Source organism: Rhamphochromis sp. 'chilingali' (genome assembly GCF_963969265.1).
Source record: "Rhamphochromis sp. 'chilingali' genome assembly, chromosome: 18".
NCBI lineage: Eukaryota > Metazoa > Chordata > Actinopteri > Cichliformes > Cichlidae > Rhamphochromis > Rhamphochromis sp. 'chilingali'.
Genome location: NC_137945.1, coordinates 17,188,579 through 17,213,530, shown reverse-complemented (window position 1 = coordinate 17,213,530; position 24,952 = coordinate 17,188,579). Strand labels below are relative to the sequence as shown.

At 42.8% G+C, this 24,952-nt stretch overlaps 3 protein-coding genes across 4 annotated transcripts; all 3 read left to right on the top strand.

Moving 5' to 3' along the window:
- Positions 1-91: 91 nt before the first annotated feature.
- Positions 92-3,640, top strand: tagln3b (transgelin 3b). Its single transcript, XM_080865408.1, has 5 exons — positions 92-286; positions 1,094-1,325; positions 2,127-2,301; positions 2,387-2,489; positions 2,579-3,640. Exons 2-5 carry the CDS (start codon positions 1,146-1,148, stop codon positions 2,718-2,720), a joined length of 600 nt encoding a protein of 199 aa, XP_080721534.1. The 5' UTR covers positions 92-286; positions 1,094-1,145; the 3' UTR covers positions 2,721-3,640.
- Positions 3,641-4,633: 993 nt separating this feature from the next.
- On the top strand, positions 4,634-6,721 carry c1qtnf9 (C1q and TNF related 9). Its single transcript, XM_080865407.1, has 3 exons — positions 4,634-4,911; positions 5,018-5,080; positions 5,271-6,721. The coding sequence occupies exons 1-3, from the start codon at positions 4,725-4,727 to the stop codon at positions 6,038-6,040; spliced, it is 1,020 nt and encodes a 339-aa protein (XP_080721533.1). The 5' UTR covers positions 4,634-4,724; the 3' UTR covers positions 6,041-6,721.
- A 538-nt stretch (positions 6,722-7,259) lies between these two features.
- Positions 7,260-22,603, top strand: spata13 (spermatogenesis associated 13). 2 transcript variants are annotated; one of them, XM_080865186.1, is made up of 13 exons: positions 7,260-7,778; positions 12,389-13,921; positions 15,702-16,163; positions 17,153-17,297; positions 18,255-18,382; positions 18,666-18,845; positions 19,372-19,551; positions 20,033-20,212; positions 20,296-20,531; positions 20,934-21,063; positions 21,177-21,552; positions 21,702-21,776; positions 21,906-22,603. In XM_080865186.1, exons 1-13 carry the CDS (start codon positions 7,770-7,772, stop codon positions 22,097-22,099), a joined length of 3,828 nt encoding a protein of 1,275 aa, XP_080721312.1. In that variant the 5' UTR covers positions 7,260-7,769; the 3' UTR covers positions 22,100-22,603. The 2 variants fall into 2 exon arrangements, with proteins under 2 accessions (XP_080721312.1, XP_080721313.1); XM_080865187.1 differs by lacking the exons at positions 7,260-7,778; positions 12,389-13,921 and adding an exon at positions 14,539-15,067.
- Positions 22,604-24,952: the final 2,349 nt, after the last annotated feature.

The following is a 24,952-nucleotide window of genomic DNA, read 5'->3' as shown; positions in this document are numbered from 1 at the left end:
ATCCGTTCAATGCCGAATGAGCTGAGCGTGCACTACAGTGACCACTATCCTGGAGCGCAGTCACGTCGCAGTCTGTGCTGAGAGTGACTCTGGGGACACCTCCCGGGGGAGCTGCCATATAAAACCAGTGGCTCGCTCCTCCCGGACAAAGTGAGGTCCAGCCTCGTGCCATCAGCACGGATGCTTCAGCACTTCAGCATCCTCAGCCTCAGCTCAGCTTTAGCTCAGCGGAATTAACGCATCGGATACGGGACGAATCTGACCTTTCTCCCTGCTGTCCTCAGTAGTAAGTGCATCATTGCTTTTCACCCCCTCGATAAAAACGCTGTGAGTGCATGACTTTTGCAGCATATAATGCATATATGCAAACAATGCGGCGTCACGGCTGCCATGTGAGCTTTGGACGGCTCCCTTTCTGTTTTAACAAGCTGCAGAATGCGTAGCAATGTGGCATGGTGTTATCAGGTAACGGGACTTTATGTTTCATGCATTACATTTAAGTTTACTGCGCACTTTGTGAACGATGCAGTGAACGGCAGGTGATGTATTCCCAAAACGCTTATGCGTAAAAGGGGACTGACGTAATTAAATTAAACTCTATTGCAGCTAAAAATAGCGCAACGTGAACTTCTGTATATTGTTGGAAGCTCCCTTTTAAAAATGAAAAAAAAAAAGGATATAAACTTTTCGTGAAAATACATTTGATTATTTAATTTGCGTCATGTTGCCTGCGCGGAGGTTATACTTGAACGGACATCAAGTACAGCGCATCTTTGCGCTCGGTGTGCCGGAAACGGGATTCATCGTTGCCATAGCAATAAGAGGGCTTGTCCGTGTTCTGGGCGGCAGTGAGAGGACCACACCCATTCTGTGCTAGAGGCTCCAAAGATGTCTCTGGGTGGACCGATGGATGGGAAGCGAGACGTGTGCTGATGTGGCTTTTATCTAAACATTAACATTTTGTTTTATTTAAAAGAATATTGTAACCAATATGGAAAATTGATTTAGATCAGACAAAATGGTAACATAAAATATAACATGAGAAGATTGCACTGGTGCAATGATTGATGATGAAATCGTTTGTTCTCTTCAGGCAAATTGCACACTGCATAGAAAATATATACTAGATTCCTGGGAGACCCACAATGGCAAACAGAGGGCCCAGTTACGGACTGAGTCGAGAGGTGCAGGAGAAGATTGAGCAGAAGTATGATCCTGACCTGGAGCAAAGGTTGGTCGATTGGATAATTGCACAGTGCGGAGGAAACCTGGAGAAACCACAGCCGGGAAAGCAGAACTTCCAGAAATGGCTGATGGATGGAACAGTGAGTGTCTGCAGCATAGTTTTCTGCTTGAAATAGAAGCTAGCCTTAAATAATTTAGGATAGCTCTGTGAGATTTAAAGAGCTCAAGGTTGGCAAAAGTCAAAAAAAAAAGTTTTTTAAATTTTTTATATACTAAAAATATAAAATATAAATATATTAATATTCTCTTTTTATTAGAATTTCTTTATGTACTATTGGCTAAGTTGCAATTAGGTTGTTAAAAGAATACTTGTGTTTTGTGTTATTGATAAGTCACTGATAGCAAACGGCAGTTTGAAAATTGCTAACTACTATGGCTATACTGATCTCTGTAAGCCTCTGATTTAAAAACTCCTCTATCTTCACAGTGAAGATGCTTACCAGTGCACCCTTCACTTTGCTGTCTTTTGCCATGCTCTTTAGCTGACTAATGCTAAAAAAAAAATACTTAGAGAAAACAATCATATGACGCAGATACATCAATTTATGACCTAATAATTAACTCTAGAGATAAGAGTGTAATGCAATCAGAGGCCATTGCATGTTCACAGCAAAGTGACTCAGACTTTTTGTGAATTAGAAGACACTCTTCCTCTCCAGAGACCACACTTCTTCTCGAAATTAAGCTGTTACTAAAGTACAAATTGGAAAGGGAAGATAAGACTACAACCCAGAATAAAAATGTCCATATTAGATTAGGCGTGTCAAATGACAATGTCTTTGGGTGAGCTATTCCTTTAAGAACCATGAGTCATTAGTATGGTATGGTCAGTATGTCGGTTGATGACAGTCAATGCAGATTCCTGACCTCTTTTGTCCCAGATTCTCTGTAGACTCATCAACAGCCTTTATCCGAGGGGGAAGGAACCCATCAAAAAGATCCCAGAGTCTCAGATGGCCTTTAAACAAATGGAGAAGATCTCCCAGTTCCTGCAAGCCGCAGAAGCTTATGGAGTCACAACCACTGACGTCTTTCAAACTGTAGATCTCTGGGAGGGTAAACTCTATCTTCTGATGCAGTCATGTTTACTCTATTTAATAGTCACCAGATGATTTACAAAATGTTTACAATCTGGCTACAGGAAAAGACATGGCAGCAGTCCAAAGGACCCTAATGGCTCTGGGGAGTTTGGCTGTCACCAAAGACGACGGTCAATACAGAGGCGATAGAGACTGGTTCCACAGGTGGATACACAGCGAAGCAAAACAAAAAGAACTCAATATCTTCACAACTGCACAGCTAATCCTGTAACCATATTGCTGTTTCTATTCAGGAAAGCCCAGGGGTACCGAAGAGAATTCACCGACGAGCAGCTACGCCAAGGACAGAGTTTAATTGGCCTCCAAATGGGCAGCAACCGTGGGGCTTCCCAGTCTGGTATGACAGGCTATGGCATGCACCGTCAGATCATGTAGACCCATTACTACCCTTGCTGTTCTGCTTCCAGACCTTACTCTCTCCTAACACCACAAATATTGTAGCCCCAAAAACCTTCCTAAGCTTCGTAGCACCTGCCACGTTAACCTCAGTTTCCCTGAAAGTGCTGCTTTTTCCAGACAGTGTTTTATTCACACTTTGAAAAAAATGATGTCAGATGCTGTAGCTCTCCTTCTTTGGACTCTCCTTCCCTTCCTCTCTCCCAGGATCTCACGTGCTGTTTCCTAACTATCACTCTTAACTCCATTTGGTTACTTTTCAGGTCCAGATGTTTACTTTACATGGAACTCAGTGTTTCAGCATCGGTTTAGTCTTGCAAAGTGTTTAAATAAAATCTCTATACAATGCAAGTCATCAGAGTTGTACATATATTTACGGAAGTACTGTAAGCCACTGTTAGAGCATGCCGTATGCTATGCATTTTTAATTATCGACACATTACATTTCTTTGCTTGTTTTAGGATGGCTACTGTTACCCTGTAATTATTTAGCCTTAAACCTAATGGAACTTAATGACTGACGATGTCTCTGCTATCTTGTCTGAAGACTTGTTGCAGTATCCTCTGTAACCAAATCAACCTCACGTGGTGCCTGGTTATGGGACTACAAAGACTGGGTCCTGATATACTGGCCTCAAATTATAAATGAGAGTCATTCATTCTGAGCCATGCCCTTGTTATTTGTTTGTTAGATTACATATTGTACTGTGTCTCTTTTGTGCGCAACAAGCAAGTAAATGTGCAGTAGCCAACATGTACAACAGTGGACTTTTCATCTCTGATGCCAGTTGATTACACTGCTTGAATGTGCCCTTTTATGTGTATTATATTTTTAAAATATATTTATATCTGGAAGCCTGTAAGAAGAATTATTTAAAAAAAATAAAAAATAAAATAAAGTACACTATGATAAGAGGTATTTGTGTCAGTTTTTACAAAGCAAAAGTTGAGCAACTGCTGTGTACTCAGGGTGTTGGGTGAATTTTTCTTTCCCCCGTTATCTTGGTTTTATGTTCCAGCTCCTCCCTCATGCCCATCCCTCTCTTCTCTGCTCACTGTACACAATCTAATAAAGCATATGCTGTGCAGCATAATGATTAGGCTGCTTGTTTCTGATTCAAGCCTGTGTGCCAGCAAACCTTTGCCTTGCTGAGTAGACTTCAGTCAGATATTAAATCCCTCCCTGCTCCTGTAATGCCCTTTAATAGATGATCTTACCACTGTAAGAACAAAGACTAGAACTACTTCAAAGTGTGTGTAACCTTCATATCCTTTTATTCTGTCCATTTTGATCCATTTTGATACTTAACAAAATGCAATTATAGTGACGCCTTTTTGAAGTGTCCTGGTATGTAATGTTTAGACTACAAAAGGTCACGTTTATTTCAGTGATCCAGTTTATGGGGTCACTTGCTTGCATCTGTTTGGCTGCTAAATGGCACATATGCGAAATACATGCTTTAACTGACATTTTAGTTTGCTATTAACAGCCAGTCTACTGTCCATTCATAGTACCATTTATTTAATTGCTTAATAAAAACTTGGTATCTTCTGGTGTGGCAGCATATATTCTCAATATGTAATTATTTGGTTAAGGTTAATATCTTGTTTGCTTCACTATATAGGCACTTCATGTCAACTATGTGGCCTTCTGCATGTGTGGCCCTCAAGGGCTCTTTGAGTGTAAGCTTATTATTAGCCTTGGCTAGACTGGAGAAGAGGTGATGTGTGACCAGTGTGGCAGGCTCAATGAGTAAACCAAAAACAACAAAGAGACCAATGGCTTTGAGAGGTCTAAGGTCAATCTCGTCTGAAACTGTCTCTCAGCTTGTGTTTTCTGTAGCTGATATCTTTTCTTCTTTCATTGTGCATGCCAGCTTTTAAGTTAAACGTGCTGCAACAAGGCTAGCTATGCATTAGATTGAGACTTCAGGCTTATTTGTTGTGGGAAATTGATTTCATTAGACAGGTAAAACTGGTAAAATGTTGCAGACAAGGTTTAGGATCGCTTTACTGCTCCTCGTCTTGGCATTCAGATGTGTTGCACAGCAAGAAACCCAAAGTAAAGGCTGTGTCTGTGGATATCCTGGAATACCAGGTGATCCCGGGAACAATGGCATGCCTGGCAGAGATGGCCGCGACGGACTCCGAGGTGACAAAGGTGATCGAGGTAAGTTTACAAGAGAAACTTTATTTATTTATTTTTTTTCGCATGTTTTAGGTGCCACCTTCACAGTTTATAATAACGTTATAATTCATCAATCATTGTTGGAAAGGTGAACTTGGACCTACTGGGCTAGCAGGCAATCATGGGCACAAGGGAGACAAAGGGGAACCTGGTATGTGTCTTTACGATACACTATGTGCACCTATATGTGTATTTATCTGCAAATGGAGTCACAACCACTGTCATTTATTAATGCAATTTATCAAAATGTTTGCACTGTATGTAACTTGCAATATGTTACTGCACTGTAAACACCATACCTACAGTTCAAAGAAGGTTTATTGTGTGCTTATTATTTACAGGTGCAACTGGTCCAGCAGGGCTCAAGGGGAAAAGAGGAGATAATGGCGATAGGGGCCTTCCTGGGAAAATGGGACCACAGGGAGTGCAAGGGCCTGTTGGCCTCAAAGGAAATAAAGGAGAGCTTGGGCTCCCTGGGCCCCCAGGACCTGAAGGACATTTAGGGCCACCCGGACCACAGGGTGAAAAAGGGGAAACTGGCCTCCAAGGTGACAGAGGCATTCCAGGGCCATTGGGACCACCTGGCAGGCCAGGTCCCAAAGGGGACATGGGTTTTCCAGGTAACAAAGGAAACATTGGTTATCGTGGGGATAGAGGAGCTCGAGGTGAAAAGGGCGATAGGGGTGAAAAGGGAGACGAAATTGTTGTTTCCAAAAGTGCTTTCTCCGTAGGACTCAGTGCTCAAACTAAACTCCCAGCAGCTAATGCACCGATCCGGTTTGACAAGATTATTTACAATGAGCAGAATCATTACGATCCACAAACAGGGAGATTCACTTGCTCCGCGGCAGGTGCTTACTTCTTCACATACCACATCACTGTATTTTCCCGAAATGTGAAAGTGGCCCTCGTGAAGAACGGTGCAAAAATCATCCACACCACTGACAACTACCAGGGCAGCGAGGACCAGGCAGCAGGGGGAGCTGTGCTGCATCTGGGGATCGGGGACAAGGTGTGGTTGCAGGTGGTTGGAGGAGAGCCATTTAATGGGCTTTTTGCTGATGAGGATGACGACACTACATTCTCTGGGTTTTTGATCTTTGAGGCTTAATTAAGGGATCATTTATAATTACTATGACTAGAAACAGTAAAATGCAGAAGAACAGTACAAGTCAGTAGGATTCAACATGTCAACAAATTCTAATTAAATGAAATTCAAGTTTATGTATGTAGCACAAACTCACAACAACAGTTGCTTCAAGGTGCTTTATTGTGTAACAACAACAGAGAGAAAACCCAACAATCATACAGCCTCTATGAACAAGCACTTGGCGACAGTGGGAAGGAAAAACTCAATTTTAACAGGAAGAAACATACATTTAAGTCTAAAATGCCTGTTGCAATGGTATAATGTAACTAATTTATTCAAGTACTGTATAAATGTGAATTGTCACTTCAGTATTTTAATGCTGTTGTGTGACTCCTTCTCCACCAAGCTAACGACACACTTTTCTATATAAGGCATTTACACTGCTCATTAAAATTTAACATGTAAAGCAAGTGAGGGTGTTGTTGAGATTGAACTGGTTGTTGTAGATTAAACTACACAAGAAAGCTGGTTCAAAGTTCTTCTTAAACATTAACACGGATGACAGTCACCCAGGATTATTGTGCTCTATAACAGATATAGCAATCAAAAGAGGAATTTGTTTTTACATTCCTTGCTTCCTTAAAAGCTTTTATAGGAAACTTTGACACGTTTTTGAGTGCTTTTACACCATCTACTGCTACTTTTATTAAACATCATGATTTTCCAAGCACTTCTGAAATTCTGTGTGGGTTCTTTTTATTCTTTTTTGTTTTTAGGACATGAAATTCTGCTGACATGTGAGCATTGATCACATGAAAACAAACAGTGATATTAAACACTGTACAAAGGTTGACTGAGCTCTGTGTTATTTCTGTAACCTGTTTACTCTCTCAGAACAAAGGGGAGCGACAATCACTCAGTCCCTTCTTTTTTCTTCTTCTGGTATTTTGGGATGGGCTCGGTACAGAAATATCTGTGACAATAATTGCTTGGCATGACACGAGGAAGACAGTTCAACACCAACTGGAAGGCCGAGTCTTTTTTAGTCGTCGGAGAGACGCTGGAACTAGGTGAAGCATTTTCTTCTGTGTTCTAACTTCATTGAAGAGCCTTGGAATGGGCGTGGTTTGCGGTGGTGACGACTTACTGAATTGCGATTGGCTCCAAACCAAAATGGTCGCCCTGTGGTCAACCACTAACCTCGAGCTTAACCTCGCGATGGCCCCGCCCCTTGTAACAGCACAGCAACAAGTGCATTAGTGATGCTCGCCAGCACGATCCTCCAAGAGAGTCTACTTTTAACTTGGAGTCACCAGCGACATTAGGAGTGTCCCATGAGTTAGGTCGGGAGAAATTTCATGATTCAGTGTTTATCATCGCAGTCGCTTGCACACCAACGAGTTTTGCCGGTTGGTGAAAGCGAAATAAGAAACCACAGAGCTTGCGCAATTCACAAGTTTTATCAGTGGAGCCGTGCTTGAGCTAGCTTAAGGTGCTAGCTCAAGGAGTCAGCCAGCCATTTGTCTCAGTATGTTGCGGGGGGTGACTAGTTAACGGAGGTAGCTGCCATACTATTTTTTTTCTCTCAATTATTTGTGAGCGATATGTTTTTGCGAGGGGAGCGAGAGAGCGACACAGCGAGCGCCTGGAGGTCCGAGAGACTGCTCCGACACCATGGATAAATAACTACAACAGCTGCTCCGTTGATGTGCGTGAGAGAGAAAAGGTCAGGAGGACAACATCAGCGACTATGAGCAGGGTGAGCAGAAGTTTTGGTACTCTTCATTTTAATAATTGATTTTAGAAGTTTGGTTTTGGGTTACAGCTGCAGTGATTTTTCTTTTTTCGTTTACCTTCTCTGTTGTGCTACCAGTTGAAATGGGACCGGGGTGCGGGGGATATTGTGGTGCATTACAGCCGTGGTTGTTATAGTGATGTGGGAGATGCCAGGCTGTGCAGGGAGTTGGTGAAGGAGGAGGAAGAGGAGGGGGGAGTTGGAGGGCCAGCAACTACAAAGAGCCGAAGAAAGTTAATTAATGCAGAAATAAATAAGCAGTTAGGCCTCTAGTTCTTTATGAGCTTAGAAAAAGTGCTCGATGTAATCCCCTTTCGTGACTCCCTGTTTTCCAGATTCTGCTGCGGATCTAACTGAGCTACACTGAGCCGCAGGAGAGTTTACTCCAATTTAATGAACTTGGGTCCCACACAGACACTTGTAGAGGTGAAATCAGGCGCAGGCCAGAGTCCTCTGATTTATTGTGGGCCTGAACAGTAATTTTACAGCAGAGCCAAATGACTACAATATAATTTTACTGTAGTCCGCTTTCTCTTCCAGATCTCATGACACATAAAATACAACGCCTACAACTCATCTTTCTGTAGTTTAAAAAAGCTTATTACATTTTTACATTTCTGTTTTCATTTAATGGTCCAGCCTTGTGGTTTGCGGTGCTGTCAGGTTACACTGCTGGCCCTTGAAACCAGGCTCAGTGGTGTTTTGTCTTCACTGAGCCTTTTACACTGTGTGGTATTAGATTTCTGGCAGTCTGTGTCTATGACAGTCCTCACTTGATCAGGTGAGTAAGTGGCTGCCTGTGTGAGAGTGGTGACACTCCCTGCTTTGGCGTCCACCTGTACTTCCCACGCTCTGTGAAAAGGGGCGTGGTTTCTTCTTCAATTCTCCTCCATATGACCTGATCAAAAATGAGGAACTGGGTCACAGATGTATGCAAGACTTTAACCTTTAAATTGAACTCATAGATTAAATTCAGCTGATCCAGGCATGAGCTTTTGTGTATTTCGTAATCACATCAAATACTAAAGATTTACAGTGTTGTGTCCCTGCGCCATGCAATCCTGGGGGGCATTTACAGGCTTTAGATGTCGCTCAGTCAATGCCGAGTCACCTGGTGATCTTCCTTATCGGCCTATAGATGAAACCAGTTCTGAACACAGAGTGGTAGAGCTGCTCTAATCAGATTATGCCTGGAATGGAAAAGAAACAAGCTATACCCACTCCCACATCTATACACTGATCCCAAACACAGTAGACTTCCTTCTGAGTCCATTTGCTGAAGCTTTTCTTTTCAGCTTGAAAGCAGAATAAAAGTCCAGGTCACAAGCATAAAAAGGACTTTACTATATAGACACATACACATACAGAATATTGTCAAGAGTTGCTTAATCTTGCAAAAATCCTTTCGCAACAAGAGAAAGACAAATATATTGAACTCTTTCCTCTTGCACTCGACATATGCTCAGCTTACGTTTCACAAAACCCCATTTACGCACACCAATTTAGCTAATCAGCCAGTCTGTTCAGTCCAGAGGAATACAGTCTTCTCTTCCTCACAGCTTTTTTTCCATTGAGGCAAATGGAAGACTAGTAAAGTGACATTGCTGCAGGGTGATGTCTGTCTCAGGGTTAAGCCGGAGAGAAGAAAATGAAAAATCAGACTTTCCCTTGATACCGTCTGTCTGGTGGTCTTTCAGTTTAATGCTGACTTCATTTTGTCTTCTTAATAAGTTTTAGCTTAGCCAAGGGGGGGGGGGGCATACCTCTGCAGAGGTGAACTGTGGGCAGAAAGTCTCTTACGCTTGTTTCTTGTAAATACTTACATAACCGACGGCTGGAGATTTCCAGCCAAACAGGAAGGGAGTCAGTCATTTCAATGCTTTTCTCCGTGCTCTATGTGTATATGTGCTGCAGTATCCAAGCTTATGCACAAAGGCCATACATTACAGGAGAGGATCCTCACGTACGTGTGTGTGTTTTTGTTTTTGTTTTTTTTTTTGTGTGTTTTTTTGGGGGGGGGGGGTTTAAGTGCATTTTTGCTTGTGCCCATGTATGGATGTTTGTGTTTATGCATGTGGATGCATGTTCATCCTGGGAGTCTAATCTGAAACTGGATCCAGCTGGCCGCCTTTCGTGGTAGTGAGGAGGGGGAGATCCTCCCTCAGCTCCTAATTAACTCTGGACCAGGGCCCCAGTGTGCCGCTCCCATCCACAGATTAGCAAGAGGAAGCTGGAGAAAAGCGGTGGTTCTGGTACTCGGGCAGCATGACCAAGTTTGTGGTTGTGAAAGTGATTTATTAGCGCATACGTAAGTACTGCTTGTCTGGTTGTTCTGACATGCTTATGAGCTCGAGGAGTGTATTTACTGGCAGGATTTGTTGTTTCGATATTTCCTCTAACTTAAAAGGAAAGATAAAGCATGAGTCAAAGACTTGTTAAAGCTGAGAAAAAATGTGTTTGGAGGTGCGTATCAAACCTTTTCATAGAAAATGTAATGTATTAACGCAAAATAAAAAGCATAAATATAGAAAGCAATATGTGATGGATGTATGGATGCCCTAAAACACCCTAAAGAAATTTAGAATATTAATGTGACAAAACTGCAGCAAAGTTTAGTAAGTCCGATTGAAATTTAATGTCAGCTATTAATTGATTATGAAAATAGCCTGTTATATATTTCCCCTGTAACATGCTGCTTTCAGCTGCTTCCTTATTCCCAAGGGGTCCCGACGGCAGGTAGCGCCGCATGTTTGTTTTGGCAGAGGATCCTCTTCCTGTTGCAACCTCAAAAGTGTGGATTGCTATTGGGTGTTAAATATATATCCACATCAAAGCTAACATTGTTATCTTGATGCATGCAGCAAAAGTCATGGTTACTGTAGATTTACTGCAATGTAAAAGCATCTTGCACACACGCTGTTGATGATTAAAGCCTGTTTTGCCAGCATGTGAAACAGTAGCCACCTGTGTCAGCTTGACTCTGACTAATGCCACTGCCAAGCATTAGGCGACGCCAACTGGCCTGTGACAGTTGGTGTCCTACTGCAGGAAGAAGGCGTAAAGGTACTAAAGGATAGGGCATTTGTTAGAACTGCTGATAGCATGAGGTGAGTATTCCAAACAAAAACAAGCTGCAGAGGCTGAAGACATTCCTTCCCTATCTCCTATCTTTCTGCTTGGAAAGTAGATGGAATAATCGATCTTGTCTGTTTTTTGGGAGGGGGGGGGGGTCCACTTTGGTGCTCTGCGTGATTCCTCAGTGGCTGTGGAGGAGAAAGCACAAGAAGACAATTCAGCAATAGTTTGAAAGCAGCGCATTGTTTAGGATTGTGTGTGTGTGTGTGGGGGGGTGTTTACTGTCTGTCAGCAGCGGTGCTTGGCAGCGGTGGCTCTGTGTTTACATAAGTGTTCATAGCGATGAAGCAAGCTGGTTGAAGTGACAGCAGATTCCACTGAGGGGTTGACGGAGAAAGCTCATCTGCTCTTAACGTTGCACGCAGCCAGGGAGTTTGGGAGCATTCCAGGATCCCTGCAACAAAAACTGAAGGCAGTGCTCTCTTCAAACCATAAAAGACTGTCTTCATCCTGTTAAGAGTAATTCATGTTGGCTATTTTTGACATTTTCCTCTGTTTAAATAGTTTTAGTGTAACGAATGTAAAACAATAAAGCATGCATACGAGCTCTCCTAAGCAAAATACATGAACTGACTATAATGAGTATATTTTTGTAGATTTTATATTTGATGAATAACTATCTGTGTATGTCAACTGTAATTAAACTTTCCTTGGTCTCAGTGTATAACCAGTTGTTATAATTGGTTATTTATTAGTTTATAATATCATTGTATGTCATCCTAGCTCCTTACATAGAAATCAAGATCAGGTCTATATATACATTTTTAATCTATGGACATTAAAAATGAAGAAAATTGTGCTGTAAAATCATTATTTATTTGTGACTGAAAAGAATACTGCCTATTTGCATTTTTTTTTTAAATAAAATGGAGACTTCTATATTTTATGTATGAAATATTTCAGAGTTCAGCTATAGATTTAGTATGATGTGCTATGAGGTGAAAAGTGTCACTGATTTGAAGACCATACAGCCTTCACCATCACCTCATCTTCTATGCATTCGGGAGAAAACTGGGCAATTTATTGCATTAATCACAATGGATTAGCAGGCTTCATTGCTTAGTCACGCTCACAAAGCCCCACTTCAAAGCCTCAGCTGCATTAGCCTCTGTCCTGAATCACACACATGTAAAGCTGAACTTGGCACCACCACCACCCCCAGCCTGGGCCTCAGTTTGCCTTGGACATTGAAATACAGCATCAAGGACAAATACATGAGGCATGCTCAGTAAAATCTCACACTCCTAATGATTCACTTCCTCTATTCTTAGGCAAAAACACAGATGATACACAGCTTTAGAATGTATTCAGGTGACAGTCTTTTCATTTTATTTGAGCTGATCAAACTTAATTTGATTATTAATTGTATTTTTTTTTCTTGTGAACTTTGAAAAGCACTGAAAAATGGAAAGATTTTTAAATTAACCTCTGTTTTGCAGGCAGGACAAAAGGACAGGGTCTTGTCTGCAAGCGAAGACCCTCTCTCACAACTCCACAATACAAAAACTGACCCACTGATCCGGAGCAGACCCCTCAGTGATATATATCCATCCCAGAACCGCGCTGAAAGAAGTGCAGTCCCATACCTGCTGTCTGGATATGGTGCCCAGGTGCAACCAATGAGTGCTGGTCTTCACTCTGATGAGAGCAAACTGAATGTTATCAACTCCTCTGCTTGGTCCAGCTCAGTTTCATGTCAGCCTGAAGGAAAGCCCTACTCCTCAAGAATTATGAGGCTTTTTTCTAACTCAAGGAAGGGCACCGTCACTGCTCAAAGTCCAAATGCAGATGATCCGACCTCGGCCCAAGGCAGCGGACTTTCAGGCATAGGTGTTGTGGACTCCTTCAAAAAACTGCGGTCGTCTGTGCTTCAGGGTATTCAGACCAGAGGGGCATCCAACCTTGATGGAGATAATCCTTCGTTGCCCAATCAGGAAAGGGCTAATGGCACAGTTGTAAATAATTCTAATCTGTGTGTAGCGGATCTAGCAAATCATTCAAAGAGCTCTGAAGGATATACTGTTTCTAAGGGAAGTTTTACAGGCCAAACATTGGCTTTGTTAAGCCAGTACGGCTCAGATAATGATGACTACGATGAGGAGGATAATTATGGGGATGGTCTTGCGCGCAATTCGCGATTGTCCAGGAGTATCAGGAGAGCGTATGGAGCGGGGCGCATCACTTTATTTGACTCTGGGAATGGGAGAAAAGCAGGAAGCAATGCAAATACCACTCAGAAATCAGATCAGACATCAAAGCTCGATGTTCAAACTGAGAATACAAGTGACAACACAAATGTGAAGGTGCTGAGCAGACTGAGCAAAAGTGCAGAGAACCTCAATCTATTTAGACGTAAAGCGCCATCTCCAGGTCCTCCTTCCCCACAGGAAGACCTCCTGAGGACTAGCATATCAAATGGGACAACAAACATCGAAAGGACCTCTAGCACCTCCTCAGTTGATCTCCGGGGCCAAGGTATTACACGCAAGAAGAGCCCTGTTAAGACTAAGCCACCGATGTTGAAGCTAGTCGGCAGCATGACTGACTTAACTGTGCGACGCAGGCGAAGTCCCTCCCCGAGTTCCACACCTCTATCTCCCATGTCCCCCTCGTGCCGCCTCCATGATGACTACTCTCGTCGTGTCCCTTTCCTGCATACCAATGAGCGACAGCGCCGGCCCGTGCTCGTCACGGCTCAGGCCACGTCTGTCGAGCACACTCCTCTGGTCCAGCCCCAGCCTGAACACAACAACAGCCCACAACCCCACCAGGTGATTATCAGCGCCCCTTTCTGGGAGCCCCCCGAGACAACAGAGCAGACTTTACCTGATATCTCTGCTCATTATGAGTCACCGGCTGTAGCCACAACAAGTGATTATAAGCAGATGGTAGAATGCAGTTCATCCCTATTCAGCCAAAGAGAACATTCACAGCAACAAGAGCAGACTGAGGGCATCGCATCACCAAATGAGGTAAGGCTGCAAATCTGAAGTCCAACCTGAAGTAATGTCTTTTTGTGTGTGTGTGTGTGTGTGTGTCTCTTTTCCATGCTCATTAACAGATGTGACACCTTTTAACACGTTGTCGAACAGTAATAATTAGGATGTTATTTTTGTGCAACTCGCCTGTCGATTATTTAGCTGGTTATTGATAAATTAATCTACTGCTCAAGAACAAGCATGTTTCAGATTATTTATCAATTCACAGAAGAGCATGGGGTTCATATCTTTAGGATGACTGTTTGGGTTTAAAGAAGTGCTGAAAGACAGAAGAAAGGTTCGATTTCTTATCATGCAGAACTGAGTGGTGACTTATAGGTGCCAGCTGAACGACTTTGACCCTTGTCTTGGGAAGTGAAATATTACTTCTCCCACTTTAGAGCGATCTTTGAATCTGGCAGGATTCCAGCAAATTGAGATAAGTACTTGTGTTGACGTGAGGCTTGTCAGTAGGATGCACGTATGCTAAAAGGAAACGAATGAGAGAGAGGTTTATCCTGTCCAAAGTCCCCTTGAGTGTCAAATAAATAACGCCATCGATTCACATTGCTTTTTTTCCTGTCAGTTGTGACTGCGCACTTCTGATGCTGTGGAGTCACATGGTGAAGTCAGCTGTTCCATGCTGACGGGCACGCCGAAGGATCTCAGAGAGTTAATGATTAGGCTTTGTTTATGATTAGTGGCCCTTGCGCAAAGCAGCAAGTCCTGTTGCTGTGGGAGGGTTGGAGGCTATGAGTCCGTACAGCCCTCATTTCTCCCCCTTTCCTCTAGATGCAGCCCAGTGGAGCAAAGTCCAACGCCATGAGCACTGGGCCTGGAACAGCAAGCAGCACCATCAAGTAGACAGGGACCATTAAGAGATGATTTTAGCAAGATGACTTTTAGCCTATGGATGACATTTTCTCCTGAAAGATGAACAGGAAAAACAGATTTGTTTACATCAGACATCGAGCGGCTGTTACTGGCTTGAAAAACCTAAGGACTTAAGTTTTTAAGGACTTGGCCTTGGGACCACAAGCCAGCCTGTGTGTTAGTCTGCGTTTCACAATGGTGCTAGCCTACTGTGTGCCCTTCCAGTGTATTTGCCGGGGTCCGGACCCAGATCGAGAAAAGCAGGAGGTGAGATTTGGCTTTGCTGGCTAAAAAGATTTGGAGAAATAACTTCGCCGTGGGTAACTCTTACCCAATAATGGACTCTTAAATATATAATACCTGCTCAGATGCATGCAGTGTGGTAACATCTATTTGTTCGTATTGTTGCAATTTCTGCTGCAGTTTTTGTTTGAATATGATAAGCCCTGGTTTGATTGTGTTCAGTATTTTGAGCCTCTTACTGCGTCAACAAGAGTCCTTTCACTTGATAAAAAATGTTTCTCACGAGATAAAGCTTTGAAACACCTTTGCTCTGATTCCAAGAAAGCTCTTTCTGCATTTAACTCTAATGGTTTTTAATTTTACTCTCTAATGTAGTGGTTTACACATTCATCTAACAAGCAACGGGTTCCTAATTTGATCTTGGGATGGCCGAAAAATTTTTTGGCCCTTCAGGAAAGGCGATTTAAAAACTGCGAAATCAAACATGAGGAGCTACCCGTGATGGCGACCCTCTTCTGTGAATAAAGGAGCAGCTGAAAGTAGCTTGTTCTGTTTCTGATTAACAGATGTTCTTCCTAGTAGATAATTGTTCTCCAGTGCAGGTTGGAGGACAAGGGAAAGTCAGTTTAGTTTCCAACTTTTTGCTTTGATCTCACAGGTGACGTCAGACCACCAAGGACAAGAAGCTCTTTTTCAAACGGAGGAGCTCTCCCCGTCAACCAGCAGCACACCTATCTCTCCATCATCCGCCTCAGAGTCACCCATATCCCCCACATCTCCCACAGATGAAGCCACACCTACCACGGAAACATCCTCTGTCAAGTCCAGACAAAAAAGGGGGCGCCCGAGACCACGGCCCATTTCTGACTATGGACAGCTGCTTTCCAGGAAACATTCCATCCCCGAGGAAGTCGGAGAGCTTCTTTCTGAGGAAAGGAGTGCAAATCCACTGCAGCGTAAAGACGGCACTGGTAATGATGCATACATGAACGGAGAGAGCCCTGAAAGCTGCAGCATGAATGGGGACATTCAGGCCAGGAGGCAGCGGCCCATCTCTGTGATAGGACCAGTGGATCTGTTCCCTCCTGATGCTGAGCTGAAGGAAGACAACCTTCCCACTGTAAGCTTTTACAGGTTTTATACATTTTGTGCAAAAGTCCTCAAACTTTAGTTGTTTTCATTAGTTATAGATCTTTCTTTGACTCTTTCTTAAAAATTGTTGTTACTCTGTCCAGTTAAAGTAAAAGCAAGACCTGATTTGAATTTGGTCGTTATTGATTGAAAGTCAAAGTAAAGTCGGACCATTTGGACAATTGGATGTCCTCTACTGTGTCACAGTAGCAACCCATGAACTTGAACTTGATCTTGGGGAAGAAAACAAAGTAAGAGTGAGGCAAATCTGACACTTAAGACAAGTAGTGAGCAAAATCATTGCTCAGGTATCTGATTAAATTGTCAAATTTCTGGGTGTGTTCAAAAAGCTAAGCAGAATCAGATCACCGTTGAATCTTCTAAATGGCATCCTAAAAATAAACAGTGGTACGTACAACAGAACCGTGTTGATAGTCTGACCCTAGATGAAGAATTCATAGATCACATCTCTTTGAAAGTTGGAAGAAGAAATCACTAACAAAGTTGCAGATCTGTTCCCAATCTGGTTCACCAGCTTCAAGCTTGTCTGTCTTCCTGTAGAAGTTTAACGTCTATGGTAAAATTGCAAAGGCACACAAGCAATTTTTAGTGGGCAGAATTGGTAAATATTGTGGTTTGGTATGTTTTTTTTATTTTCCAGCTGTAAAGTCTTTGAATTAATTGTGGGAGAAGGCTGGCAAAATAAATAAACACTTATATCAGGCATAATAAAACAAAACCACATCACCCGCATTCTCCAGTTTGATATATTGTCATGCTTCAAAGAGTCTTTATACATAAAGACTCTTTTTTTTGGATCTCAACCAAATGCACACAGGCTTCGCTTCTTTTTGTAATACTTAAAGCACTCAGAGAATATGGGGGAGAATAAATAGCAGCTGATGATTATATTTGCACACAGTATTGTCTGTTAGTTCTGTGTGACAATTTTCTTTTTCATTTTCGCCCTCTCTGCAGGCGTTGTCGCGACCACCAATCCCTTCCCATCAGGTGCCCCCTTACAGAGGAGTGTCTGCCAGGTTTCGACCCTCCGCTCTCTCCCAGAGTACCCCCATCGGACTGGACCGCGTAGGCCGCCGTAGACTCCACAGGGTGCTCAGCGGTGAGAGCTGTTTTGTGCTAATGTAACACAAAGTTGGTGGTGTTCAAACATTGCAGCTGCTGCACCATTAAGGTAGAGCAAACGCACCTTAAAGCCTGTTGAACAGTTTAAAGGAAACCCCTCGTTTTCATTTAGCTACCTCTGAGCATAATGACTGTATGAAGCTGTACTTAATAAGTTTACCATCACTTAAGTGATATCAATAAATCACAAGATAATCCAGTCTTGTTTCTTTCAGTTAAGAAATGGAGCAAAATCAAACGTATAGAGTCAGCCAGTGACTTTTAATGAAAGTTTTCCCAGACATAGATTAAGCCTCGTGTCCTAGACAAAGAAAAACAAAAGACATGGACTTAATCCATGTCTGGGAAACTGAGCCTTAGTTCTCCCATCTTTATTACTGAAACTGGTTTGTGCTAACAGTCCTCCCTGGCCTATCTTCTATTTCTGTTTACAACTGCTGAACTGCTAACCAAATTTAGCCAATCATCCTGATTCTTGCATGGCTGTCCCTCCGCTTATATAGCAGAATTGCTGAGATCATAGTCGAGCAGTTGGTCTCTCTTAAATCCAGTAGGGGAGTAACGTATACTGAAAAATGCGTACTTCCTATGAAAGGGTAGATTTTACCCAAGTTCTCAGGCAGTTTTGAGCAATAAGAACTAAATACTGTTCTAATTCTTTTTAATACCTTGGAAACAGAAAACAGCAGAACTTTGCACACCGCTCACAGACTGAACGTGCCCCTGGGGTTGTTTGTGTTTCACAAGAGATTAAACAATTTAGTTTGTGGGACAACTGGAGTGTAGGAATGTCAATAAGTGTGTTGCAGGAAAATGCTGATATGGAGTCAGGCACAAGCTTTCCTGTGTATGTGGCTTCTTTCTGCGTTTGTTGAGAGTTTGCTGAGATTCTTCTGGTCCCTACAGTGTTTTCATCTCTACATACATGTTGCAGATGGTGTTTCAGAGTGCTCTGCCACACTCGATGACAGCGTGAGCGAGGAGGAGGAGGGCAGCTTCGACGAGCTCACTGACGTGACACCCTACCTCCAGCCAGGGGTGGAGCTCTCTGTGCTCAGTGAGGTGAGGTTGAGGGAGGGAATCTTGTCACGTTGCAACACTTGCAAAGATCTCTTCCAAAAATGTGCTTCTAGTTTCTGACGCCGTACTTATCTTGCCACCCTGCTGGCTCACAAACAGCTGTGCACAAATGTTAATGTGCCCATTTCCAAGATGTCTGGCCTCAGTTCAGCAGAACACACAACCAGTGCTTGGTCCACAAGCCTATACATAATCTTACATGTTAGACATGGGTTTGGCCTGCATGTAATTGTATGTTTATCTTATCTGTTTGTGTGCTGCTCAGTGGATAAGCTCTGGCCACGCAGTTTATGCTGAGGCTCTCTGGGACCATGTGACCATGGAGGAGCAGGAGCTGGCCTTCAAGGCTGGAGATGTAATCCGTGTCTTGGAGGCCTCACATAAGGACTGGTGGTGGGGCAGGGGGGCCGACAGAGAGGCCTGGTTCCCCTCCAGCTTTGTGAGGGTAAGTGGACTTCCTGACCCGTGTGTCTGATTTGTGTTTGCTTTCTGGCAGCACAGAAAAGACTTTCAAACTGGCTTAGCTCCAAACCAACCCCAGCAGCCCTCTGAAGAAGGGGCGCGGCTGGTTTCTGTAGTGACCATACTTGATTGACAGTTGAGTGTTAATTAGGCAGGCGGTCACCATGGTGAGGTTCTTTGACAGGCAGGTGAGGATTGCTGTGTAGTTGCTTGTAGCTGAATCAATGTTGGTGAACAGGAGCTGGTTAAACTTGCACATGTTGTTACCTAAGTGATGTGGACAGATCTTAGATATAAAAGGTACTTAAACCTCAAAAGACTCTTGTGGCTTAAGTATCTATTGTTGTAATTATGCCACTTTGCATATGAGCTTTAACATTTTATTTTAAGTTTTGCAACTGGAAAAAGAAACCATTGGCTGAATATTTTTTGCGACTTGAAGTTAGGCTTTCTGATCATTCAGATGATGCTCAGGAGGTCCAATTGTGTCGGTGGTGAATGTGTTTCAGGTGCGTGTGAATCAGGAGCACTCGAGTGCTGAAAGTGTGGAGAGTGTAGCAGACCAGGAAGATCCAGCTCCCAGAGACACACACAGCTCTCAGCACAGGCAGCAGATGAGAACCAATGTGGTTCAAGAAATCATGAATACGGAGCGCATCTACATCAAACACCTGAAAGACATTTGTGAGGTAAGGGTTTCAAAGCAAAGCTGGTGGTTCTCAGACTTGTAGCACTCTAGCATACCCTGGCTTCCAAATACAAAAGTTTACCTTCCACCCACCATCCAACAGCTTTCACCACTCAATAACAACAAAGACAAAATGGTCCAAGGTGTCTTGTTTTGTTTTAGATTTTTTCTTTTTTTATGAAATAAAGGACAGCTTGATTGCATCAGCCTCACTCCACACACTGAAAACAGCTGGATTAAACTATGTGCCTCACATTGGCACTTAACTTGATCTAGAGATGATTTACATCTTGAATTCCAGTCAGTGTCAGCAGCATTTGTAATAAGCTTGTTTTCAAGAAATGCAAAATCCCTGATAATCAAACTCATGTTTCCAAGAATTTTAAATTCCACCTTCCAGCACCACCTGTTGGCCAGTATATGAACTGTTGTCATGTCATATTTTCTCTCAGTCCCAAACACTGATGCCGTTTATGTTTCAGGGTTATATCCGCCAGTGCCGGAAACACCCTGACATGTTCACCGAGCTGCAGCTGAAAACCATCTTCAGCAACATAGAAGACATCTACAAGTTTCAGAGGCAGTTCCTCCGAGAACTAGAAAAGAAGTACAACAAGGACCAGCCACACCTCAGTGAAATAGGCTCATGCTTTCTCCAGCAGGTAGTGGCTGCACTTAATGCTGTTAATTAACTATGTTAACTCTGGTCTGAATGATTGATCATCATTTGTCTTTTTATTTTAAGGGGGAAGGCTTCTCCATACTCTACTCGGAGTACTGTAATACTCATCCCGCAGCCTGTGCTGAGCTGCAGCGGCTAATGAAGTTGGGAAAATATAAGCATTTCTTTGAGGCCTGTCGCCTCCTCCAGCAGATGATTGACATCTCTATTGCTGGTTTCTTACTCACACCTGTCCAGAAGATCTGTAAATACCCTCTGCAGCTAGGAGAACTGCTCAAGTACACGCCCAAAGACCACAGGTACTTTCAGGCACTGTTTAAAGACCTGTAGCATGCATTCCATAGTGTCGGCCGTAAACAAACTCCTTCAGTGTTGATTAATATATTCCAGAATAAAATGACTGTGCATCAGCTTACCAGGGATACCTTGGAAAAATCCAGAACCTCTTCTAATAGTTGTTAAACGTTTAACAAAGAGGGCGTCAGATGTTGTCTTTATGGGGGAAGGAGTTAAGTCACTAAATAAATTATGATTATATTTTATTTATTTGTTAGCTTCACTGTTAGCTCTGTCCATCCCACTACTTTACTGATTTCTTACTGTTCCATTAGTGAGATTGAAGCAATGTTTCACTGTTAATGGAAATGTGCTTTTCCATCTGCGGGCCCTGTTTTCACTGCTGTGTTGTTGATTTAATGCAGCGACCACAACGGAGTGAGCGAAGCATACGAGGCTATGAAGAATGTCGCCAGTCTAATCAATGAGAGGAAGAGACGGCTAGAGAGTATCGACACCATTGCTCACTGGCAGGTCGCCATATTGCACTGGGAGGTGAATATGCCCTCTAATCACATTTAATTCTGTTTCTAATTGTTCAGCATAGTGTTGGATGTATGCTGCCTCAAATCTTTTGGCTGAATATATTTGGAAACATGTTGTCCCAGGGACCCGATGTGTTAGAGCGCAGCTCAGAGTTGATCCACTCTGGTGAGCTGACTCGAATTGTCCGGCAAGGCAAAATGCAACAGCGCAGCTTCTTCCTGTTCGACCATCAGCTGGTCTACTGTAAAAAAGACGTGCTGCGCAGAGACCTGCTTCACTACCGTGGACGACTGGATATGGACCAGACTGAGGTGGTGGACGTGCCCGACGGACGGGACGCGGACCTGGGACTGACCCTGAAGAACGCTCTGCGCTTGCGCCACTCCTCCACTCTGGAGTTTATGTGTGCGCTTTGCTGCAGGAAGGCCGAGGACAAGCAGAGGTGGTTACAAGCGTTTGCCAAGGAGAGGCACAGAGTCAAGGAGGACCAGGAGATGGGTGAGTCGAGCCAAATTCCTTTCACTGAGAATACAAGCAGCCACTGTAGAGAGATGTCAAGTGAAAGGTGAACAGGGTAAAAAGATTTCTGAGTAAGTGGGTAGTAAATATTTTGGCCTGAAGATGTGTTTGTGTGTGTGCCTTGGCAGGAATTGATATCAGCGAAGAGCAAAGGAGACGGGCGATTGTTAATGCCAGAAGGGCCAAACAGGGGAAGATCAAAAGTAAGGACAAAATATTTCTTCATTTTAAGCTGCTTTTGACTTTATATTCTAAAAAAAAATAAAGATTTTGTATAATTTGCTTTACATACTCATTTGTTTTTTTTGTTTTTTGTTTTTTGCACCTTTTAGATCTTGGTTACTCTGGTTCTGTCCCCCCACACCCCCAAAACTTGCACCAAAACCTTCACCCACTTCACCAGCGTCACATCACCATCCCAACCAGCGTGCCTCAGCAGCAGGTCTTTTCACTGGCTGAACCTCCAAAGCGAAAGCCTCATCACCTGTTGTACAGCATCACCCGCAACGCCTTTTTCAGGAAATGAAGCTTGGCTTCCTTTGTTTCTTTCTCTGCACGTTCAGAGCCAAACCGTCCTGAAGTCTGAAAGAACGCCGTGTTTCTCCTGTAATCCTGTCTGTAAATGTCACGTTTTGTTTTTGTGCCTCGTGTGCGTCATAATGTTTGTGTTGAATGTTGAAACTCAGTGCCTAAAATTTGTAAAAGGGCATGACAAAAGTGTTAAAATACTGACTGTCCATTTTATAGGTGTGTGTGTGGAACAGTGCTGCTCATTCAGAAAACACCCATCCTGTTATCTCCTATTAATTCCAGCTTAAAGACTTTTTTACTTTAATTATGACAACGATTCATATTCTGCTTTCACATTGATAAACATGGGTTTTGTTATTTTACAAAGGCTGGACCCTTTTTTTTTGTGTGTGTGTGAGTGTGAGTCTGTCAGCTCTGAGCACAAAGCAGCCAGAGAGTAAATTAACTGACACGTTGACCTCCCCCATTAACATTGTGAATAAAAAACTTGTATAAAAATGCCTAAAGAGACTAGTTTGTCGTGCAACTGCTTTCTCGTGATTACCAAGCAAAATGTTAGCGTGTGCCTGGTGAACATTAGTGCGTGTGCATTTGATAGAAGGTATCGATGGAAGTTAATGAATGAAACATTAGCCATACGACTGGATAGTTCCCCGTTTCGCCGTTGCTCGTCTGTGGTCAAGGATCTGGTTTCAGACACCTGCCGACTGTGGAGCCAAACGGTGTGCTTTTTGGCTCTGTTCGAATCTGCTGTTTTCATGAACGGCTGTTCTTGTTCTAAAAGGCAGTGGGAATGGATCTGAAAGAACAAAAGTCAGAAAATAGATGATTGCGGCTTGAAGGGATGCCTGTGTCATGGGCGCGCAGCACGATGAGAACAAGCAGACCAGTGGAGATGATGATCCATCTCGACAGGACTGTGCCAGTGTAAGTAAGCTGTATCGTTAACTTGGTAACAAATAGCTGTGTGTGTAGATTTGTGTAACCTTGATGCTTTTGTGTTGAGTTTTGCGCTTCAGCATAGCCGTGTCTCCAGACTCAAATCCTGGAAGATTTACTTTATTGACACATCTCAAAACTTTTTTAAATCTCTCAGCTTATTTCACATTTAAATGTGCTTAAATGGATATTGATATTTTTACTACGTCTCTATGGTCTGCTAACTTGTGATGGAATATTTGCCAGTTGCACAGTATGGGATGACACTGAATGAATAATACATGTGCATTGGGTAACTCAATGAGCACTGAAGTTACATCTGATGGAGTTGGTACTGCTTTCAGACACTGGGTCACGAGCTAAGGTGCCAAGTAAACCAGCCTCGTTTTTAGCTGGCACATATTTGAATCACTGGTAGCAGATCAAATAGATTTTGAACCATGCATTATTCAGAACCTCTGTCACTCATGCACTTGGGATTGATTATTCAGCTTACTGTAATAGAAGAAAGTTGACCTGCAGATACAGTAAAGAGATAAGAGGAGGATGGTCTGCCCGGAGAGCTGGCTTCACCCTCTTGTGCCCTTTCGTCCTGATCCTGAATCTTCATAGTGAACTGTTAATTGCTTTTGGTGTTCTTTTCCTATTATTTCAGCACCATTAAATCCATTCCCATAGTTTGCCCTTTTGTGTGATTGCTCTAAAGGGCAAGCAAAATGTGCTGTCCATGTGATATACAGCTTTGAATGGCCATGACCGTGTTCCCCTGTCTGGCTGTAGATTGCAGATGTGTCAGTGGAGGTGGCAACGGTGGACCACACACTGCAGAAGCTGCGCAGGAAGTACAGGAAGACTAGACGGAAGCCCAAAGGACTCAAGAGGCTGTGGCTCCGTCTGCTGAACATCCCATACATAACTGTAATCATCACAGCAGTAGTGTTCGTGGTGGTGGTGATCATGTGGTCGCTGCTGTGGGTCTTTATTTGTAAGTGGAAGTATTCTTACACTTTTATATAAAAAAGAAACAAACAAAACAAAAATGTTGCTCCTGAAAGATATTTAAAGGGACAGTTCACCACAGATTAAACTGTTTTCTCTTTGGGCCTCATCTGTAGTCAGGAAAGTGTGCGGCTGTCTCCCTGCTGCATTCATAATTTTAAGTAATTACAAAGAAATGACGAGTCTATAAATGTGTATTGGTTTATTTAACAGTGAAAAACTGATGCAAGAGCATTTTGAAGCAGTTACAAATGAACAATAATTTTAGTATTTGATTCCCCCAGTGACCCAAGTTTGGGTCAAAGGTTCATAAAAAAAAAAAAAAAAAACATGCTCAAAAATAAATGTAAGAAACTCATCATCGCTGTCTCTTTTAAAAAATCATGACTTGGCTTCTTAAAACTACAAGAAAAATAGAGTTTTGTTCCACTATATTTGAAGGATGACACAAATAATACAGTAAAAAGGAAGTACGCGCTCTTTCAATTTTAAGGTTTTACATATCAGGTTAAGTTAAACTAAATATAACCTCAGAGGAACTACATCAAACACATGCTACAGTGTGCTGGTATTCATTTAAGAAAAACTAAGCTAAAATGCAGGAGCTATATGTAAAAAATTTAAGCACACTCCGTGGTTCAGCAGGCTGTATAACCACTTTTAGCAGCAATAACTTAAAGGAATCAATTTTCTGTATGGCTTTATCAGTCTCTCACACCACTGTGGAGGAAGTGGCCCACTCTTCTTTATAATGTTGCTTCAGTTTGCTGACTTTTGTTCAGGTGTTCTGCTTCTGTGCGTCCGATCATTGTCCTGTTGCATGAAGACTCTAAAACACTTACTACACAGATGAGTTCATGGTCAACTCGTTGACTGCAAGGTGCCCAAGTCCTGTGGCTTCAAAACAGGC

Coding starts and splice junctions, on each gene's coding strand:
- c1qtnf9 (XM_080865407.1), top strand. CDS start 4,725: ATGTTGCAGACAAGGTTTAGGATCGCTTTACTGCTCCTCGTCTTGGCA. Junction 4,912..5,017: donor AGGTGACAAAGGTGATCGAG/GTAAGTTTACAA, acceptor ATTGTTGGAAAG/GTGAACTTGGACCTACTGGG. Junction 5,081..5,270: donor GGGAGACAAAGGGGAACCTG/GTATGTGTCTTT, acceptor TATTATTTACAG/GTGCAACTGGTCCAGCAGGG.
- spata13 (XM_080865186.1), top strand. Junction 18,383..18,665: donor AGCTCTCTGTGCTCAGTGAG/GTGAGGTTGAGG, acceptor TGTGCTGCTCAG/TGGATAAGCTCTGGCCACGC. Junction 18,846..19,371: donor TCCCCTCCAGCTTTGTGAGG/GTAAGTGGACTT, acceptor AATGTGTTTCAG/GTGCGTGTGAATCAGGAGCA.
- tagln3b (XM_080865408.1), top strand. CDS start 1,146: ATGGCAAACAGAGGGCCCAGTTACGGACTGAGTCGAGAGGTGCAGGAG. Junction 1,326..2,126: donor AATGGCTGATGGATGGAACA/GTGAGTGTCTGC, acceptor CTTTTGTCCCAG/ATTCTCTGTAGACTCATCAA. Junction 2,302..2,386: donor AACTGTAGATCTCTGGGAGG/GTAAACTCTATC, acceptor ATCTGGCTACAG/GAAAAGACATGGCAGCAGTC.